This window comes from Athene cunicularia, assembly GCF_003259725.1.
Source record: "Athene cunicularia isolate RWA chromosome 1 unlocalized genomic scaffold, athCun1 chr1_part2, whole genome shotgun sequence".
Lineage (NCBI taxonomy): Eukaryota > Metazoa > Chordata > Aves > Strigiformes > Strigidae > Athene > Athene cunicularia.
Genome location: NW_020799092.1, coordinates 16,247,397 through 16,269,807, shown reverse-complemented (window position 1 = coordinate 16,269,807; position 22,411 = coordinate 16,247,397). Strand labels below are relative to the sequence as shown.

Sequence of the window (22,411 nt, the reverse complement as noted above, 5' to 3'; positions counted from 1 at the left end):
GCCATTGGGTATGCAACTTCAAATAATCTGAGACTGTGATGCCCAAGGAACTACATTATTTTTTCCATCTGTGCTTATCCAGTGGTCTGCAAGCTCCTCCCTACCCATATGAAGGTGTGGGGCTGTGGCCGCCCCAGGAACACCTCAGCTCTGCCAGGCTTCCCCAAGGCTTTTGCCAGGGACCTGGTGACATGCGTGCAGTGATGTCTGCTCATGGGGACCTGCTGGCAGCTCAGGGGGTGCATCTGAGAGCAAGCTCTGCCCCAGCTTCTTCTCAGATGTAGTTTTCCCCCTTAAATCCCATGTGGTTTAGAGACCTTGCCCTTGTGAAATCAGAAGGACTTTGTTTTCAACAGACTGCACCACATTCTTCCATTTTTGGTTACAGTAAAGGCAAGGTGTGCAGCTGGAAGGAAAAGGGTCCTGGTGAGAGCAGGAGGGGATGGTTGGTGTGTTGTCCTGGTGGCACAATTCAACTGGGTTTACTCCTTTGTTGCATGGCAGATGTATTACGCAGACTCTTGCTAATATTGTGGGTTAAGGAGTGTTAGTATTCCTCAGATTTAAAAAAAAAAAACAACAACGGTTGACTGGTCTGATACGTATCACTTTGTATATATTGACTGTAACTGCTCTTGTGTGTAAAGCACTGAATAAGCTTATCTTGGTTGCGGTTTGAAGATGTGTGCCTGTCTGTGTGACATGTGGTCAGTGAGAGGGCATGAGTATGTGCCTCTGAGCTGGGCAGGAGAACATTATTCACGAGTGATCACATGCAGCTGACAAACTCTGGAGACATATGATATATTGGACATTTGGCTACCTCATATCAGATAAAACTGAGCCTGGCTCTCCATTGAGCGCTTGCTGTGCTGCTGGGGCTGGTGATGGCTGTGCCCCTCGTGACAAGAGAGCTTACAATGTGCCTCCACTGTGGGTGAGGAACAGGGTGAGGCTGTTGCTCCTTTCCAACGGGGCATGAAATACGTTTGTAAGCTAGCACAACTTCTCTCAAAGTCACCTTGCCTGTGGAGAGCTCAGATGCTGCAGGGACTGGCACCAACAGTGCTTTCTAACTTGAGGCACAGGTTTTTCTAGAGACCGCTCCTGCCTGCTTGGCCTGCAAAAGTGTCCATTGAAAGGGCAGGTCTTTGTGATCTCACAAGACGTTAAACACAAACTGAACTCAAAAACATGTGGGTGCAGTGGGTCTGGGTGCTAACAACTGCCAGAGCACAGAGGAAGTACATGAGGCAAGGGGAATTTTTCTGTCTGTTGATATCTAGGTAATAATCGTGAGCAAGAATGTTTCATTATATGTGTTTATATGGGTGTCTCGAGGTCCCCACACGCTGCTTTCCAAAACATAAGCCGAGCCTGTTTCACCTTCTGTCACTTAATCAATTTCCCGTTGCTATGTCAAAATCTTTCCCCTCTTCTTGCCCAGTCTTTTATCTCCTTTTCATCCTATTTAATCAAAGATGATTAAAAAACCCCACCCAAACCTAGTAATCAACTTTTAAAATTCTAGATTGTGAGTTTATTTGTTTCATTTTATTTGGGACTGAAGTCTATTACCACTTGAAAGTTACCCAGAAGCCTGTGTGTGGGAGATACTAGTTTGTTCCCAAGCAGGGAAAGATTGTTTTTGTTTTATTAGTGATCTCCAAAGCAAGGTGAAGGCCAGGCTCTGAGGCCAACCTGGAGATCTTTCAAAGAAAGCTAAAGTCAAACAATCTTGCAGATTCCATTAATGTCAATAAGATCTGCTCCCACCTTCTTGGATTCCTCTGATAAACTACTGCAGATGGTTTACCTGGATCCACCTTACAGGAGCCTTCCCTGGGTCTGGGTTGGGTGGCTCTAACAGGGATGCTGACACTGCCCTTGCTGTGTGAACTGGGGACCTCCCATGGATGAAGTGGTAGCAGTTTATATCTGACCTGAATTTGGGCCTCGCTTTTTAGGGCTCCCCATTTTAGATACTTTAGCAGAATTAAGTTATAAATTCCACTGCAAGTTATGTGTAAATGGGAAATTATTTCTGGATTGTTATTTCATTTCTGAAGTGGTGCTGTTCAGTTTTATCATGAGGATTTTGATGAAGCTAAATGAGAAAAAGAAACCCCTCTAGCAAAATATCTTTTGTATGCAGCCCCCTTTTCATCTGAATCTGGGAACATGAAAGTGCAAATCTGTCTCTTGCTGAAAAATTTCATTTCTGTTCTAATTTGTAATAGGTCTCTGGGTGCTGAAACAATTTTCCTTTCTCTGCAGATTTATCCTGAGTATTTCTCAATGGTCTGGAACTGAATGGATGTTTAAAGTATCAGTTCCATTGCTTTTTCTTTTCTTTTCTTTCCCCTTACATGTAGTACAAGGATATGGTTGTGTCAGTTGCTGACCAAAATAAGCTGTGGAGATCAAAGTGTTAAATGTGAGTCAGACTATGTTGCATTAGAGAATGAGTCAGCTTTGGTTTTAAAAAAAGACATTTTAAAGAAGCTGTTTGGAAAAAATGCTGAATGGAAATATTTCAGAAGAGTCTCTTGGTCTCTGAGAGAAGATGGGGATTTATTTATCTCCATGCTGAAATGATAGCAAGTGTTAAAAGTAGTAGTAATGATGAGATCACTCTAAATTGAAGGTGCTTCTTTGGGAGCATTGTGCCCAGTGTCCTAGGCTGATCACTCATAGCAGAGGCAGCAGTTATTCAAGGTGAAGTTACGCAAGGCGAAGGTCAGTGATACAAGCCCAGGTTAGTGAGTCTACTGATTTATTAGGTACAGGTTCCAGAAAAATTTGAGTGATGGGATGTCCCAGGAAGGAGAAAGACTGAACTGCTATCTGGATGAGCTGGGCTTGAGAGTTGAGATTGTGAAGGCTTGTTATTGCCCCTTGGGTGGCGAAGCCTGGACAAACTGCAGAAGGTGGGATGCTGTGACCACCTCATGAGGAAGAGACTTCATTGTATGTGCACTGAAGCTCAACCATTTTGGTAGGAGGTTAGCAGGTGTTAAGGGGAAGCATGCAGTTAGGGAATGGAAAGATTAAAGAGTTGGCAGACGCCTATGAAAGGTTTTCCCTCTTCAGATTTGTTATACCTGCTTCCTGCATTTCACAGTATTACCTTTTTGGAAAGAGGATGATCAGCCCAAAGGGATAATTCTCTGTTTTGAGGCAGGAAAAGAGCAGCAGAGAAGAGCTGATGATGTGTGACACAAAATAGCAAATGAAACATCCAAACAGCCATCCAAATTCCCGATAGTAAGAACATATTGACAAAAAGCAGAAATGTTGCCATTAGCAGGGGATGGACTATTGCTGTGCAATGTAAATTAAGTAAACTTTTATTCCTGAATCATTGAACAGTTTGGGTTGAAAGGGACCTTAAAGGCTGCCTAGTTCCAACCCCCCTGCCATGGGCAGGGACACCTTCCACTAGCCCAGCTTGCCCAAAGCCCCGTCCAACCCGGCCTTGAACCCTTCCAGGGAGGGGGCAACCACAGCTTCTCTGGGCAGCCTGTGCCAGGGCCTCACCACCCCCACAGGGAAGAATTTCTCCCTTAGATCTAATCCGAATCTACCCTCTTTCAGTCTAAAACCACTACCCCTTGTCCTATTGCTACACTCCCTGATAGTCCCTCCCCATCTTTCCTGTACCCACCTTTACATACTGGAAAGCTGCTCTAAGGTCTCTCTGGAGACTTCTCTTCTCCAGGTTGAACAACCCCAACTCTCTCAGCCTGTCCTCATAAGGGAGGTGCTCCAACCCTCCCCCCATTATTCCAGATCCAGAGCCCCCAGATCCACACTGACTTTTTGTGTGGCTGTAAGCAAAGCTCCTAATATTTCAAAGATGAATATAGTAGCTTCTTCTTACTTGTGTAAAGAGGCACCAGCAAACTCTGGTACTGTATCATTATTGTGCTGTATTACAGAGGTAAGTGGTGTTATGGGCTTTGCCTGACTTTGTTACTTATTATGAAAGGCTACAACACTTAGAACTTTTAGCAAAGCCACAGTGGCTGTTATCTGTTTGAGGGACAGGCAAAGGATTCTTTACTTCCTGCTCTCACTCCTCATGCTTATGATTCCTGGATTTAAAGTAAGATTTCAGGAGGATCTGGAAATTGTATGGGTTTTGCTTGTGCTGTTTTTACTTGCTGTCCTAACGTTCAAACTTTGTCAGGTTCTCCATGGAAAAAATAAGGCAAGGAGGAGTGTGTGTTTGGTTTTTAAAAATTTCTTTCCTTTAAGTAACTATTCATGTTTAGATCTAAATATAAAAAATAGGAAGGGACATGAAGCCTACTGATATGACAGCTGTTCCAGTGACATGTCAGGAACCACTTCTTCCCCACCCCACCTCCATCTTTTTCCCATTCAAGTACCGTGGGGCAGTCACAGGGCACTCCTCAAGCCTCCCTGGGTCTACTGCTTTCCTGCCGTTGTGCTGGGAGCTCCTGCAGCTGGCAAGAAAGACAGGCACTGTGTGCTGGGGGCAGGAGGTGCGGCAGCCGTCAGCGCTTCTCAGGGATGTGGGACCGGTGGAAAGACAAGCATCCCTGGAATACACGGAGGTTGGGAACTTTTATATACGCTCGTGTATATATATATATATGTGTGGTACAGATTATTGTGTATATATCTGTGGACCATCTACATGGTCCAAGGTGTTGTAATGTGTGTGTCAGCATGTGTTCTGTATGTGTACAACAACAGAGTTTATGTAGTAGAGAAACAAAGGTGTTGTTTAAGATAAAAGGGCTCATCCTGTTGGTTTCTGTCATGGCAGTTTGACTGAGGAGCTAAAGAGGAATTTTCTCTTTAAATGTCACCAAGGACTAAGTGGCTTTAGATATATGGTGTGGAACACTGGAAGTGCTGGGGTGTGACAGAGGCCTTCGCAGCCTCTGAATAATGTTATGCTTTTAATAACCTCTTGTGAATTTATGACTTGGAAGTGCAAAAATTTTAGAAGGGTTTTGTCAAGGGTGAGAGGACCCAAATTTGACCTGCCGTGAGAATGAAATTTGCTTAGTGCTTCTGATCTGTGCGTTTCTCATTCCCCCTGCAGTTAGGGTGTGAAGGTGGCAAGTGCTCTCTTCTGCCAACCTGCTGGCAGCAGGCACAGAGAGCTGGGCGACATTCAGACTGTTGGTGCACAGAAGCAACCTTTCCTCTATGCCTGCCCCTTTGGTTACCGGAGTGGATAGATCAAGTGCTCATGTCTGATGGCTATTCTCCACTTGGTTTCCACCAGTGGATAGGATTCTTATGGGATTCCCTAGAGGTGCATTTACTGTTATTCTCCTTTTGTTGAAATGAAGCTGGTTTTGAGACCCCCAGAATTAGTAGTTTCAGAACACCTCAATTTTATTTGTAACTCTTCACCGTTAAGATATTTGTCTGAATTTACAGGGAAAAATTGCAGTAATTTGCAAGACAGTGTGATGAGTTTGCAACAGCCACTGCACAGAGGGTATTACATACAGAATAATTCTGGACAGGGGAACCTCAATTATTAGTTCGTAACTTTCACTAATGAGTCATAAGATTGTGTGTAGCTTTTCATAAATGTTTAGTTGATAACTTCGTTGTCTTCTCTCACCTGCTCAGTTGAAAGATGCAGCTCTGCAGAAGGTTTGACACTGCTCTTCTGTTGCCTGAGGGCCCACTCACAGGCAAGCTTTGAACATCAATATCCCCCTCTGCCCTGTTTTCTCAGCTATTAAACCCTCATGTTGTGCAGTGGTGTCTTAACTCATCAGCTCACTAGTTCCCACCTCTTATTCTACTACTTAGATTTATTTGAACAGGTCTTTATCCAAGCCTTTTCCTCTCTGTCTCAGCATCCTCCTCCATTGAAAACAAAGATTGACTAAGTATTAAAGCCTATAGGACTAATTTACTGCTCATATCATGTCTGATTTAGTATTCATTAGAACAGACAGACTCCCAGTGATTCCTGCTATCACTGGACTGGGCTCTACTGCCCGACTGTGCTTTTGAAGCATATTTTCTTTATGTTTAAATAGGTGTAGATGACTGAGTAGCTGTAGCTGTGGACTCTGCACCTTACTCATTTGTCTCTTATTTTTCAAGTTTCACTGCATTTTTTTTTCTTGCTTTTTTGTATGTTTGTGACGAGATGGCAGCATAGGACCTAAAGTGGTATTAAGCTTTATTTTAATTTCACTGAATCTAGCATTTCTCTCGGTCAAAGTGATTTGCCTAGCTAAACAGATAAGCACTCAGTGTTTGGGTTTTCTTAATTTGCAGAAGGTCTAATACTGTCTAGCAGGAAATAAAATTTTATATAGCAATACAATGCAGCAAAAGTTCTTTTGGGTCTTTCTCATACTATTAAAAAAAAAAATAATCCCATTTCATGCTTATGACCTGAGAGACATAAAATTTAGCCTTCTGATGGCATTGGCTGTGGATTTTGTTTTAAAAATTTAGTAGCTAGCTAGCAGCGAAGCTTTTATTAGGGCCTTTCTGTGTATGGCTGCTTTTCCCCCAGATGTTGAAAATTATATAATGTAAGTGCATCTAGTGTTTATTTTTTTTTCTCGGGGTACAAGATGAGAAAAATTTTGTTGGATAGGTCTATATGCTTTTCTTAAGTGTGCCTGGGACAGAAAACCTGTTTTCCTATATCCCAGAAAGTATGTATATTGGGAATAATTATTTGTCCTCTTCTTGTGAGTTAATTTATGTCAGGGCTGCCACTTGAAGTACTGGATGTTTCAGATGTGATGGGGTCCAGAGTAAGACCAGCAAGACATGTTGCTGGCTTTTTCTCCTTTGGCATCTGCTCATGCTCCCCTTGGCTCTATGAGGAGCTGCAGTAGGTGGGGAGGGACAGAATGACACAGAGCCCTAGTGTTGTGGTTTAACCCCAGCCAGCAACTAAGCACCCCACAGCTGCTCACTTACTCCCCCCCACCCCATAGTGGGATGGAGAGCAAATTTGAAGGGTAATCTTGTGGGTTGAGAGGACAGTTTAATAGGTAAAGCAAAAGCCGTGTGCAAGCAAAGCAAACCAAGGAATTCATTCTCTGTTTCCATCTGTGGGCAGGTGTCCAGCCACCTCCAGAAAAGCAGAGCTCCATCCCGTACTAATGATTACTTGGGAAGACAAACATCATCACTCTAAATGTCCTCCCCTTCCTTCTTCTTCCCCCAGCTTTATGTGCTGAGCATGACATCATATGGTATGGAATATCCCTGGGGTCAGTTGGGGTCAGCTGTCCCAGCTGTGTTCCCTCCCAACTCATTGTGCACCCCCAGTCTTCTCACTGGTGGGGTGGTGTGAGGAGCAGAAAAGCCCTTGACTCTGTGTAAGCACTGCTCAGCAGTAACTGAAACATCCCTGAATTATCGGCAGTGTTTCCAGCACAAATCCAGAACATAACCCCATACTAGCTACATGAACAAAATTAACTCTACCCCAGCCAAAACCAACACACCTAGAAAGTAAAAACTGACAACTCTGTGTTTTGGTATGGGGGAAGAGGAAAGATGTGTTGTATGTCATGCTGTATTAATTGCTCTGGGAGGTACCGCTTGTGTTTTCTGGCTGGCTGTGTCGCAGATCCTGCTCTATAGCTGAACCTGAAGACAGGACTGAGGCAAAGGAATGGATGTGTCACCTATTCTGACTTGATGATGATGATAGTAGCTTTCTTGGAAATAATGCATATGGGGATGAGAACTTGAAATGCTGCTAGAGACATCAATTAGCTGATGTTTTTTAAGCTGTTGTGTATTTAACCCTCCTGCCCCCAAACATTGTAACTCCTCCTCCCTCTCTGAATCCCAGATCTCTAGCTCTATTTCAGGACTTCATTGATCACAAACTTCCTGAAATAAGGGAGAAGACTCAAGGAGGATGTTAAATTTGGATATTCAAAGATGTTAATTGCAATAGAACCAATTTCCTGATGAGAGCTCTTCTCCATAGAGAAGTCATCTCATCATTCTAGAAACACCACCATAATTAACAGGAGCTGAAACACTTACTGGCAGCTCATCAGAGCAGAGGCCTAGGTTAGTATGTGTCCAGATGTTGGTATCTTCTTCTCTTGCAGGAATAGAATGGTGTCCTCAGGATTAAAGATGAGGTGTCTTGGATTAGCTGCTGCCTCTTTGTTACTGCTGATGTCTTAACTGTTCTCTGAATAGTGAATGTGCAATTCTTCTCTCCAGTTATCAGGGCTCATAGTGATTAGGCATCTCTTGGAGCAAAGCAATCCAGAGTGTGAAATGTGCAACATAAAAAAACCTGAAGAAGTGAAGAGGGCAACTTTTCTCCTGTGTCTCTTCTTCCGAGCTCTGTTTCCCTCTGGTGTTTTACGTGTGAGGCTTATGCTGTACATTTGGACACCAAAAAGATAAATACTGTGTGCCTGCATCTGAGTGAGGAACGAAATTAATCCAGCTCCTGTTATCCAGAAAGCAGATCAGTGCAGGGCAAATCGGAAACCTCTTCAACTGGAGAAGTGGTTGGAAACGTTGTGATGCAGTTAATGAAGAATCTTTCACTTGAGATGGGCCACAGTTCAAATTCTCTCCTAGGTCTCCAGCAGAGTCACCCACTTATGCATATCACAAATTGGTTAGATCTGGAAGTCTTTGCTCAAGAAAGACCTTAACATTGGAGTAGAAGTGGTGCATGTAAAATACAGCTGTACAGATCAGGGAAACAGCAAACAAACATTTGCACAGAAAGTGAAGCCATTTGCCTCACTCCAGGTATTTCCATCATTTTGCCAGTGGTTATGAAATGAAGACACAGAAGTATGCCTCAGAAGTGAACACTGTCTCTTAATCAGTACAGAAGTGTGACAGAAGATTTTAAGAGCGACTACATTTGGTACAAAGGATGCAGATTCCCTCTTTAAATCTGATCTGTGTACTCCTTCTGCTTCAGCCTTCTCCTTAGCCATTTTTCCTACTCCCACCTCACGCTGCCAGAATTAGAAGTCTGTCCCTGTTCTTACCTAAGCGACTCACAGCTCAACAGACCCCTTGCCTCCAGTCCCTTTCTGATGTAGGTAGACAGCTCTCCCTACATATATCCCTGAATGTCAGGAATGTGTTCACTGTTCCTGCCCTGTCCTCCTTTTGCATGGACTTCCCACTCCTCCCCACCTGTTGCTGGTTATGGAAAAGCAGGAACAAAAGCAAGTGTGAGCATGTGTGCAAAGCCCTGTACATCAGCAGAGATGTTAATCTGAGCAAATCCCCAGTTTTGGCAAAAGCCTGTTTTCCCCTTTAGTGCCAGTGTTTCTTTGGAGGTCATGGTCCTTATACTGCCAGCAGAGGCAGTGGGACCCAGGGGCTGGAAGGACTCTTTTCTTGTCTTGCCTCAGCCCGTGGTATGCCTATAGTGGCCACCCAAGCATTACTGGAACAGAGCATCCATGTTCTGGTGGGAAACTAGTGTACCTGCTGGCCCTAAAACCTGATGAGAATATTTTGTTGCCTGAAACCTCTTTAAAGCAGGGGTAAATTGTGATACACAAATCCCTCTTCTTGCATGGGGCAAAACTTCACACTGAGAAGGAGCCAGTAGGTTCCAAAGCCAGTCCATAGCACACCATGACTGGTCTGCACACAAGCCTATGGGTGTAGCACATACAGTTACCTGCAGTGCAGCATTATGGCCTCTCCCCACTGGCCTTCTGATGTGACAGGCCACTGCTTTGCGGAAAGCTGTGCTGGGGGAAGAAGAGAATTATATTCTTATGCCAGACCTGTTTGTCCTAGTGTCAAGCACTAGCTCAGAAGGAGCTGCCCAAGACAAGCCAGAAGCGTAAGTAAAGGTTGAGCTCATTTGGGTGGGTTTTGACTGGCTCTGTCATCCCAGGATGGGAGAGTGCAAGAACTGTAGGAGGAAAGTTGGATGAGAGAGGGTGGTTGGGGGAGGATTTTACATATGTGCAGGAGTATGTGGCTTAATGCACTGAGTGTGTTGGAGGTGAGGAACTAGAAAAAGAGAAGTTATCTTAATAAGTCTGAGTCACCGAGGGAGTGGGGGTGGTGGCAGAGAAGTCTTAGCACAGCAGGGATTCATAAACTGAGGAGGACCCTGTGAAAATTCTGCACGGGCTGAGCTGTGGAGGGGAAAGCAATGAAAACTGCTGTGCTAAGCTCTCACGAAGAAGCCCTCAAGTTCTTTGCAATGCCCACCTATTTCATTATGGTGCTTACCTCATGAAGTTTGTGAAGATAGACCGTGCAAACCTACTGAGTGACTGGAAGTCTAATTTCAAATAAACAGCAAATGATTAATACTTACTGAATAAATCTTGCATAATTTTCCCCTTGACCCCTGGTCACCTCTCTCTAGTTCAGATACAAACTCAGTTAAAACAATCAAGCTTCCTCTGAGTTTTAAGGTTGTTCAGCTATGAATCTCTGAGCAAAACTGGAGGTGGAAGGCTCATAGGGATTGAAGCAGAAGAAATAACCCCCACAATGCTGCTGATTTGTGCACACTCTCAGCCTGGAATATATATTGTAAAAAGGGGCTGGCAAAGCCACTTGGGATTCCTGTGTGCAACTCTTCAAAAAAAGCAGCCCTTGTGGAGAAATGGAGAAAACAAAGTAGAGGGGGATAGGAAACTTAGGTTGAATTTTAAAAATTGCTCTCCTGAAGAACAAGGACCATGTTTATCAAGGAAAAGAGAATTCTGAGAGAGGACAGATTCATTTAAAGTAGGCATTTGCAACATCTTAATCCAGAATATGAATGAACCTTAGCTGAACTTTTAGTTAATGTTATTTTATTCACTTGGCTCGTCTTTCTATTTGTGGGCCTGAGCACACATGCTTAAATATCCCTGGAGATGGCTGCTTGAGTGCTGTTTCCAACCCTTCTGGGAGTGAGAAGTAGCAGGAAAGTCAATGGGGTCCAGATCCCAAGAGGTTATAGTCTGGCAGAGTACAGACTAGTGTGGGTCAAGTTTGCATTAGTAGAGTTGGATATTTGAGTCTTCACCTGAATTATGCTTGAAGTCCAAACATAAATTTTGGGGCTGCTAATTTAAGAAGGTATATTTCTAAAAGAGTGGGGGGAAGCCCAGCTGCAGTCATGCTAAAGAGATGTAAGAGCATCCATGTGTGCTGGACAAGCAGGGGACCTATGCGCAAAGCACAGCGATAGAGCATAGAACTAATTGTAAAACACACTGTAACAGCAGCTGCTTCTCTGATGCTGACTTGCCAGAGCTGCTGGATCTTTCAGCTAAATGCAGGCCAGCCCAAATCTCAAATTAGCTAGAAATCAGCAGTCCAGCTGCTTTGAGTTGTGCCCTTATCCTCTGGAGGCAGGCTGAGCGCTGCAAAGTCTTCCATGAGGACCATGATTCATATGCCAGTGAACAGATACTGAAGGTCCCTGGGTTTGCCCAAATGATCCTGAAACTGATACCTCTGCTATGGTGTGAGAATTTTTTTGGTGTGGTGTGAACAAAGGATTACCTAGTTATTTCAGTTTCAGGTAAATAGGTTCCTGGTTTGCCAGCATGCTTCTGTGTTTCATGCAGTGGGAATTCAGCCTCTTGAGATTCCTCTTATGCCTGTTCTTTCCCATCCTGACACTAGTAATTTTCTAGGTCTTTTTTTCCATGTGAAGGAATGAGATAGGATCACTCTTCGGATGATATTTGTTGCAATAGAAAGTGTTATGGGGGGAAGAACAGCTTTAGAATCTCTAGATTGAGCATATATATACACCTGCTGAGGTAAAAAGCATGGTTAGGCTATTGCACGTGCACACAAAGCCAGATGGCTTTATTCCTTCACCCAGCACCCCTTGCCACTTCAGTTCTTTGTCTCTCTTTCAAGCAAATACCTAGGGGGGGGGAAAAGAGGTGTCTCTGAGTGGGAGTTATCACCTTCTAAGTATTGGCTTAAGACCAACTGAAACAAGGCTTGCTTGTGACCTACATAATTCTGAACTAGATCTCTGGTCCATAGAAGGGGAAAAAAAAACCAACCTTCTTCCTGTTAAAAAGCTCTAGGCCACTGCTGACACCTTGTCTTTTTGGTATTTCTTGTATGTTTAGTTTTCTTTTATTTCCATTTTCAGCTTTCACTTCTGAAATATCTTTTCAGGGCTGTCCCCTTGCTAATGGCATTTAAAATTGCACTGCTGAAGTGTAGAGAGGTAGGACAAGGCTGATGTCAGGGACTGCAGGAGGTGGGAGGTGTCATGGGAAGTGTTGGAAAGCTCTAATCTAAAATAATCGGGATTAGGTGTCTTTGTCATTGCAGTGTTTGGCTCTCAAGCTGTGTTATCCTACCTGTTGCTCTCTGTCTTGGCTCCGCTTCCTCTCCTATCTGACGAAACCAGAGAACACACAAGCCTAACGTACCCCTCTACATCATGGTGGCTGCTTCTGCCAAATTCTGGATTTTGGACTTGAAAAACTCATAGAAGGAGAAGGGGAGTGAGGAGAAAAGGAGGCTTGTCAAAAATGTGCTTCTCTTTGATCTCTTTTTTGGGGAGGGAGGTTTACAGGGAGGAGAAGGACTGAACAGCCCATAAAGGAGAGTACTGATGTCAATTTATTTAAGAAGCAAAACAGATAAAGATTAGGGTTCCTATGGCAACTGTCTACCAGCAGAAGCACCTCAAGGATTTGGGGAAGGTGGGGAGGGGATGGATAATGAAATGATTTAGCACAAGGCCCCAACGTTTTGGATTAAAAAGACCTTTTCCCAGATGCAGCAGCATCATCAGCTCATTTGCTGAAGAATATTTCTGTGCAACCGGCACCAAAGGTAGAGGGCAAATTCTCTGTGTTAGTTTAGCTAGGCTGTAGAGTCATGAGGCAGAGTATATAACAGATGGTCCTGAGTTGTGTTCTGTCTCTTTGTGGTTTGGAGAGGAGTGGGAGATGGCAGATGATGAGGAGGAGATGGAGGGACCTTAGAAGCTGAGTGGCAAGTGCAGAAGGGGTGTTAGTTAAGGCTTGTGGATATGTTGTCTAGTTATCACCCCTACTATGGGAGGTCTTAGGAGCCATGCTGCTTTTCCCAGATCTGAGGAAGCCTGGAGAGCATCTTTCTTCTTGGGTCTTCAGACCATCCCATCTCAAAATCAGAGGAGATAAGTGTATGTACGTTTGCTCTTTCAGCAGAAAACTTAAAATGTCAGTTTTGTTCGGTTGGGGTTTTTTTGTCTACAGTGCTGTAGTTATCTCCAAGAGCCTGGGTGCTTGGTGCCGGTGTTTGTTCTCTGCTCGATGCCAGCCCTCCCGCTGAGAACAATATCTCTCAGCAGGTATTGTGGTTGTTCCATTTGGAGTTAAAATGCCAAAGCATATAGTCATTTGATTCTGGGAGTGAGAGGAGGCTGAAGGAGGTTAAGTATAGCTTTTGTTTAGATCAGCACAGCATGGAAAATAACCACCTTTGTACAGCCTCAAGGCTCTGTATTGGAGGCCCTACTGAATGGCTCTGTGATCAATCCCAGCCCTGGGAGGTTGATTGAGCGATTTCCTTAATTGGATTTTGTTTGTTGATCTCACTTTCTGGATTTTTTTTTTTTTAATAACTCATTATAATCATGCCCTGCTGTCTACTGGAAAAAAACCACACCTCATGCTGAGAAAGAATTGTATTTGTCCTTTGGCATCTGGTGGTTGGTGTAGCTTCCATCAGAGCTCAAGTTACTGTTGAGCAGTGGACACAGGGCAGCACGCCCTGCTCATCCTGGGGTATTCACATGCAGACATTCACCAGCTTGTGCTGGCAATGGTGTGAGAGAGTGTGTGTCAGTCAATCTGCTAGTAAAATCTGAAATCGGGATGATTTTGGTATTCATGGAGTAAATAGCAAGTTCTGAGCTTGCCCCACCAGAAAGAGCTGTTGTTTGAGTTGTGCGATACAATGTGTGCCTGGCTTCATACGTGTTGGCTATCCAAGGTTAAACTATATGTTTCATCCCATGCTAGGAAAGGACATGGAGGACGAGTGACAGAAGACGACTGCATGTAGCAGGACTGAGGCGTGCGTGGAGCTTATAAATGTATAAATAGCACGGGGGATGCAGAGTCTTTGTTCCTGATCAGAAAAACTAATGTCCAAGTTTTTGATAGGTCATAGCTGTTAATAACAGGACCTATCCTAATAAAAGTGGGGGGTGGACAGGGAAGGAACGGGGAGGGGAAAAGGGTGGGACATGAGAAATATGTGGTAACATGATGAAGGGAGAGAGTATTTGAGCCTACAGAGGGCTGATAGAAGATCCTGAATAGAATGCAGGAAAATGAAATATAATAAGGAGGTTTGAAACTGGGGTAGGGGGAGAAAAGTATAATGCATGCTATGTGGGTAGGAATGAAATGGGGGAGTAAGCACTGAACAGGATAAAAGGGGAAGGGAGGAATGGTTAGTGGGGAAAATGAACTGGGTGAGAAAAGGAGAGATTTTGTAAGGCAGTGAGAGGGAGGAGGTTTAGTGGAGAAGGTGGAAGAAGGAAGGTAGGCAAAGAAAATGTGTAATGAGAATACTGAATTAAAGAGGTGTGTGGGGAGGATACCAAAAGGTGGGAGCAGGAAAAGGAGAAGAAAATGTTCTATTGCCTAGGGAAAGCAAAGGTTTTCAGAGACACATAGCATTCATTTTAAAGGTGGGGGAAAGGGGAGCCAATGTTAATTGGAGAGAGCTGTGGACATCAAAAACTCCAGAAAAAATAATAAATCTATAAAAGAAAAAAATGTGGGAAAAGAAAGGAGGAAAAAAAAAAAAAGAAATGAGAGCCAAGGGTGATAGTGTGTTACTTTGCAGACACTGTGCCATCAGGAGCTCCTCAGATAGACATGTTCCTGTGAGCTCTCATAAGCTTATCTTTGTATTCCCCCTGAAGCTGTAAAAAGCCCCATCTCCATAGAAGTAGGTAGCCAGGGCACAACTACCTCTACCAATGAAGATGAAATCTCCACAGCTACTGGGTTTGCATGTCGTGACAAGCTAAGAAAAACGCCCTCCACGCTGCCTCTGCCTATACATTTCCTACGTAAATTTAATTCCAGTTTCTAATGCCTTCCTTCTGTTCAGAGAATACCCTTAGTGTACATAGGACTGGGTAGCATACATGTTTTTGAGTAATTTATGCAAAGGCTTGACTTTAAAGACTTGAATTTGGTGGTAGGAGTTAATGCTGTCCTCAAGAAGCAGATGTGATGTGTATATCTCAAGTGGCTGACAGACTGAACCATATAGTACGTTACCTTATAACACTCAAAATCTGTCCGTTGACCAATGCTCCAACTATCTGGGGAGGGAGCCTGTTGTCAGTCTCCTTTTGCTTGTCTTGGCTGCCCTGGGGCAGCTGTGACAAGTTGTGGCAGGCAGAGCTGTAGGGGAATGCCTGTTAGCTTGAGCTGCCCAGCCAGTAATAGCAAAAACCAGCAGGGTGTATGGGATTCTCCTCCGAAGCCATAAGATTTGTTCTTGCATCAACAGTGATGTGTTAAAAATGCCACCATTAATATGCCAGACCTCAGTGCATCTTTTCTTTGAATGAATTCATGAGTATAGCCTGTGGCATATTATTTCTCCCTTGTTCTGGTTTGCTTGCAAAACAGTGTATTAAGGAAAGCTGTGCTATGTACCCTTGGCACTCACTTGTGGCTAAACTCTGTCAGAGGAGAGGGAAGTGCCACATACATGCTCTGGTTTGTAAGCACCATGAGGGAATTCTTCAAGATGGGGTTGCAGCCATTCAACCCTTCTGCCAACCAGACTTTTTATAAATGTCCCATTTATAGCATTTCTATAGGATTGAGTCAACAGAGTAAGTGGTGGATGGGGTGAGGCCTCCGGGAGTCCTCAGCCAGCCAGAGAGTCTGGCAGACTGAGCTGTTTATGTGGCGCTTAGTACTGGCATTACTATGTTTCTAAGCAAGGTTTCCCTTTCCCAGGCTTGGTTTCAGCTCACCTCTTGTCCCTTCTGATCTCCAGTCAGAAGATCTCCTTTTGCAGTTGTCACCCTCAGGAGCTCCTCTGATTTAATTCCCCTTTCATTGGGAAATTCCTTTTTCCCCTCATCTGAAAGCCTTCCACTCTTCTTTCCTCTGTGTACTCTGCACTGGGATTATGCATTAGTAGTAACTTCTGGCTGTTCAGCCCTATTTGAAGTAAAATAAGGTGTTATATTAAAGCTGTATCTGAAATGCATAATTTCAGTGTGGGCTGATAGCCAAACACACCTTTGAATAATCTACAGAAAAAACACCTTTCTGCTTGTGTGAGGTGTGCAGGCTTGTGTGCTTGTCAAAAACCCATTTAAATTTTTGAAAGGATGGTGGGAAAAACAACAGAGACATAAAGGCTTGGATGGGGCTGTGCTGGCCATTGGGTTCTGTCCCTGTGATTACAGGTAACATATAGCATTTGCACAGTCTGAATGCAGGGGAAAAAAAAATCTAAATTTTCTTGTATCACAAATTCTAAAAAACTCTTATATCCCTGTAGCAAGATTAAGCTCTTCAGCACTATGTTTGTAAAACTCTTCTGTGCCACAAGGAGACATAAAAAGATATGTTAGACATTGCCAACCTCCTGGGTCCCTGCAGGAGTGGGAATCTGGAGGTGAAAATACTCAAATGATCTTGGGGAAATGCACAATACCATCTGCTATAAAGAAAGGTGGGAAAATCCCAATGGATTCTAATGGCCTGAGCTTGTGGGAGAGGCGATCTCAGGATGGTGATTGCTTCACTCATGGGTCTATGAGCAAAGACACCAGTCAAACAGCTGAGAGTTTGACAATGTGGCAACAGCACCAGCGCTCCCCACCCAAGACCTCAAATAGTGGATTTTCATTGTAAGGAGGACAGTCAGTGTGGAAATTAAAGGAATGTAAGATGGTATTTCCAGCCTATGACATCTATTAAAGTAAGCCAAGAGTTATAAAGAAGGTTAATTTGTTCTCTTACAGAATCTTAAAATAATAGCATAATCTATTGAGACTCTTAGCACTGATCCCTGTTAAACCGCCTTCCACTCTTTTGGTGACGTTAACCACTTTGTGCAAGTGTAACAAAGATGGGGGAAGGTCACTTGTTCTCCACCTGACTCCTGCTACTCTAAAGTGAACTTGCATCTTTTAATCTCTAAATGGGTTTTACTTGTCCCCAACTGGTATTAGTGCAAAAACCTCTGTTGTCTTAATTGTGAGTGCTGCTGGTTTGTGTTGAACCAGCAGTCTTGTTTTGGGAAATTCTCTTGTTTGTTTTGGACATTAAATATTTAAAGCTACCATTTTGGTGTGTATTTTTTGGCTGGTGAGAGGAAAAGCTGTTTGAATACTTTTCTTCTTTGTTTCCCCTGTAGTGTGCTTGCCCTCCAGCACTGGCTAGGTAAGCAATTTTATAGAAGGGAGGTTTTTTTCTTTTGCTCCTGACACAGCTTTTCTTAGTAGCTTTGAGCTCTAAATTTTTCAGGATGAAACCTCCACCTTATGCAGATCTCTGGAGCTTTTTAAAGAATTTATCCTCCTGCTCCTTAAACTTGTGTGGCTTTGTACCACTGTTCTTGCTGTCACAGAGCTGCATGGAGGCTTCTCTTAGATTCTCTTTTTTCCCCCCTTCTCTGTGGTCTGAGGTGGTCTACTGCGCTTGTGTCATGACTGGGCACCGTATGTGTGTGATGACAGCTCTGCCGTAGTAAACTGAGAGACAAGTAGTTTCTCCTACTGGAAGTGTCAGATTTTCTCCATCTCGATATTTGATTGAGAATTAGGACAAATGGTTGTTTATATGCACGGAGCTTTACTCCTGCAGTCTAAAATGGCTTTCAGTCTGAGATTACCACAAAGAAAGAAAATGAGAAAGACCTAAGTTCATCAGCTCTGAAAAGGGAGTTGACTACTGCGAGGACAGAACTGGTGCTGATACCTCAGCATGTGCTGGGGCAAATACTTAGCTGCAGCTGCTTTCCTTAGGGTGGAGGAATTTTAAACTGCTGCTTATTTGTACTGATGAAGCTTAGCTGGTCGTCGGTGAGTGAAACCTGGCAAATAGAAACAGCCTATATTAGTAACTGTAGAGAGAGGGCACAAAGAACTTCTAAAACTAGAGCGTCTTACATTAGGGGAAAAAAAATAATTCTAAATCTATATGATCTGCAAAGTGCAAATGGACACAATGACTAAGACAAAAAGAGATAAGCAGTTACCCCAATCCAGGAGCAAGTAACTTTGGAGCCTATACCGTGTTGGGGTAGCTTTTTTGTAAAAGGAAGACAAAGCACACTGTGAGCAGCATCTGCTTGTGCTCGACTTCCACAGCCTGAGGTAGAAACGCTCCAGGGAACCTTTCTAACAGCACTTCTCCTCTGATCAAAGGCAGAAAATACCACCTGGCTCCTGAGAGGCAGGTTGCTCTGAAAGGCAGGTTGTTCTTTGTGTGCTCTGCAGAGTGAGTCGCGAGGGAAGGGGAGCTGTGCGGTGGGGTGAGCGTGCGGGAGAGTCTGCATGAACCTGGCAAAGGTCACTTCTGTACTGCAGGACTGGACAGGCAGTGGGCATGGTCATCAGCAAGGAGGTGTAGGCAAAAGTCAACTGCATGGTGCAATAACATACATCCTCCAGCCTGCTGCGTATGAGCCAAGCAAGACTAAGGATTTTCCAGCTGGAAACCTACCTCTGGCATATCTGATGGAGCATGGGTCAGGAGATGTCCCCAGAAGTGTCCAGAACCAACTGGTGATGAGGCTGGAGGTTTTGCTGCTGACTCAGTGCCCAAGGGAGCCTGTGTCTCCTTGCCAGCCGTGCAGAGGCAGCAGTGATTCCCCTGCACTCACCCACTGACAGCTTTCGACCTGTGAGCTCCTGAGCATGAGCATTTAAGCTTTGCAGAGATACCTTGAGGCTTAGTACAATTTTGAGTTTTGCTTTGTTCTGTCTAACTCCCACAGGCTGTGCTCAGCAGAGATCTTCTCGTGACCCTTTGCAGCCCTACCGGCAAAAACCCCAGCACCAGCTAAATAATTTGAGCTTCACAGTTGCTGCTAAAAAAAAAAAATAAAAAAAAAAAAAAGCTTTTAAACTGTGCTTTGCAAACTATGCTGAAGGTTTTATAAAGTGGGTATTTTTAGCATGTCATAAAAATATAAAGTCCCACTCTTATTTTTATCCCTTCAATCTCTGCAAAATTAATTGAAAGCATTTTACCTTGCTCTCCTTGGCTTCCCTGTCTTTCCAAAACTAGCTAACTTTAGGACCCAGGAGGGAAGGCGTCATCAGATGTTGGCAAACGCTGGCCGTGTTGTGTGTCTATTTATAGTAGGTGTGTGTCTAACCACCTTGTCGGTCTTTTCTTAGCATCAGCTGGACAAGCTCAGCCTTCAGTTATCCATGAAGCCAATGATAATACAAGGAAAGCTATGTAAAGCAGGTGCTCGGAGGAGAGAGAAAAAGGGGAGGTAGGTGACAGGACAGGGAGAGACGAGTTTTTAGGAACTGAAAAAGATCCTTTTGCTCAGCCTGAAAACGCTTATTATCTGTAATAATTATTAATAACAGGGGTGTCTGCACAAAGTCATTGTGTCTGCTTTCAGATGGTACGTCCCTCCCAAATGTTATTTCCCTCATTTATTTTCACTGTGTTGGCAATCAAAGGCAATGGGTTTTGGATTATTTTTTTTTTCTCTCCCCTCCCTTTGCTTTTAATAGACCTTAATCTGGGTGTTCTCCCCACCCTTTCTGTCCTAAATTCTGATATTTGGATTAGTAATAGCAGGTTCTAGTTTCCCTGTGAAAAACTGAGCCTCTGGTATTTCTTAAGCCTGGAGATTGCTCGTCTATGTTAGTTTCTTCTTTTGTCTCCATTTGAGAGAGGATTTTGCCTATAAAGACTCAGGGAAGAAGGGAGTGAGACAAGGGTTGTCGTTCCATGGTTGCCGATGACAAAGCTGATTGTCAGCTATTTATCAGCCTTTTTTTTTTTTTTTTAATGGCTTGTCTTTGCTGATTTCTAAGTGCAGGGGAGCAAGACAGCATGAACTCTGCTCTTGACAGCATCTCAGGTTCTGATACCATCTGCCACCTAATCCACTTCCAAGGAAGGGTCTGACGTCTGTGTGCATGTGTGTGCACATATAGGCTCCCCACGTAGCCATACATCATTTCAGCAGACTCATACCGACCAGCTCACAAGCGCCATTTCTTTTACAAGAATTAGCCTTTGATACTTCTTTTCTTCCTCCTGCTTTAGATTTCCCTGATTCAGTTTGACATACTGTGGTGGGAGACTGGGGAAGGGGCTTAGGAGTTGAAACTGGAGAGGATTTCCTCAAAAACTGAACACTTCACTGTTTTTCTACGTAGCCTGGCTCTCTGAGGTGCTGGACTTTCAGATTTTTATTTTTTTTTTTTACTTTTCCTGGAAGTTATGAGTGTGGGATGCATGGATTCCTTTTTCAAAAGCAGCAGGAAACAGAACAGGTGTAAATTGTCCTTGTCAGGCTCTTTGGATAGCTGGTAAGTGGGTTCTTGCAGGAATTGTTGAATTTTAACCTTTTCAGTGACATAATGGCCAGTCTTTTTTGTGGTCTGGAAGCACTGAATGTGTTTCAAGCTTTCTAGATCTCCTTCCTCTAATAATACATGAAGAATGACACTTATCACATGTGATGCTGCATTGTATCTGCTGATCTTTTTAGATGCACTGTATTCAACATAGTTCACTGATTGTACTGGATGATGTTTGCTCATGGCATTCAGTACTGTGCACATGCAGTGCTGTGGAAAATGGCTTGACATGAGATGGGAAGAAGGGCTTTGGGAGGGATGGAACAGTATGCATTCAGAAATGCTTGTCATTAGTTATGCCACTTTCTGGGCTATGGTAATGAATGTTTGAATTAGCTTCTGGAAAACAGTAGTGCTCTTTACTGCTGGGTGGCTCTCATACCTGAGTGTTTAATTTCTTCCTCCTGGGTGTCCATATATAACCCTTTCCTCTGCTTTAAAAGGGTCTCTGTTGGAAAATCTGGGGGTTTATCCTGGCTGAGGAGGAAGGAATAGTACTCCCTTCAAAAGTGAATGAAGTAATTTCAAAGTCATCCTTACCTCTGCCAAACAAGGGGCCAGGAATTCAACTTGCCTGTAAAGCTGATCAGAGTTCTGCCGTGTAATACAGAGGATTTCATCCAGGGTTTCCAGATGGATCTGAAAAGACTGACATCACCTGCAGGGGGCTTTGGAGTCTGGCTCAGTTAAAGCTCTCATTGGTTCCTGTGAAGTCCTGCTTTGTTTTGGTTTTGGATTTCCCCCTCCCCTCCACCTTTGTAGACCCTCTCCCTCATTTTCCAGGCACCTGCTAATGGCAGGAAGTTACTTGACTGTGTGACCTTCACAACAGTATCTGCGTGGTACTGAGCATGGACCAGAGGAATCCCGCTGTTCAGTTGCACTTCATTTCATCAATCACATTTAAAACAAAATGTTAAAGATATAAAGTTTAAAAGAAATAAAGTTTCATACTGAATAATGCTCATTAATTAGGAAAACAAAGGAACTTCATGTTAATTGGAGATAGATTTCTATACAAAAACTAATCGGCAATCTTTGCAAAGTGCTTTTTATTCTTCTGGTAACAGAAAAATTATATTTTTGACTCTGAGATTACTTGTGGAGGTATTCAAAAAGAGGTTTATATTAATACCATATTGAAATGTATTGATGAAACCTGAAAACTGACCTCCCTTTCCTACTGCAGAATATTGCTTTCATTTGTCACTTCTAAAGGAGGCAGGGGAATAATTTTCCACCCTCAGGTAGCAATTTAAGATTGATCTGATTAATCAATTGTCTGAAATTTTCTGTCTTCAAGAACTTCTCTTCCAACCCTAGTTTCAGCTCTTGTGTAGGATCACATCCTGTCCTCAACAAGACACTTGTTATTTTTGAAAATGGGTTCTCCAGAACAAAGTAATAGTTGAACTGGCAGAGCTGTGTGATGCTGTGGTTTCATTTAGAGCATGTTGTCTTCCATATTTTGCACCTGTCCAAGTAGGTAAAATATTAGTGTGCACATAGAGGAACTGAACTTCTGAAGTAATGTGTTTTTGTTTGAACATTTGGCCATTTTTCAGAGAAATATTTATCTACAAGGCAATGGAAGAAATGGTAGTGTTATGGATGTGAGAACTGTGCCTCATTTTGAATTCATAGTATTTAGAAAGTCCTTTCCTACTAGTCTTGTTTTTCAGTAGAAAGTTTCTTCTAATGACTACCAGTTAATACTGATATATTGGTCATCTAAGATAAAAACAAAACTTCACTGCTGAAAACTCTCTCGGGAATTAGAAAGCACTCCCTTCAGGACTAGAAAGCTTAGCAGTTTGTTGTTTTCCAGTTTTATCTCTCTGCTTCTGTGCA

At 43.4% G+C, this 22,411-nt stretch overlaps 1 protein-coding gene across 6 annotated transcripts in view; it reads left to right on the top strand.

Annotated features, from left to right (window-relative positions):
• Positions 1 to 20,177: 20,177 nt before the first annotated feature.
• The window catches only part of DGKI (diacylglycerol kinase iota), a 178,614-nt gene continuing 176,380 nt past the window's right edge, over positions 20,178 to 22,411 (top strand). For all 6 annotated transcript variants that reach the window (XM_026867969.1, XM_026867972.1, XM_026867968.1 and 3 more), the window contains exon 1: positions 20,178 to 20,509. In XM_026867969.1, the coding sequence (XP_026723770.1) occupies positions 20,421 to 20,509 (89 nt within the window). In that variant the 5' untranslated portion in view covers positions 20,178 to 20,420. The remainder of the gene's footprint in view (positions 20,510 to 22,411) is intronic.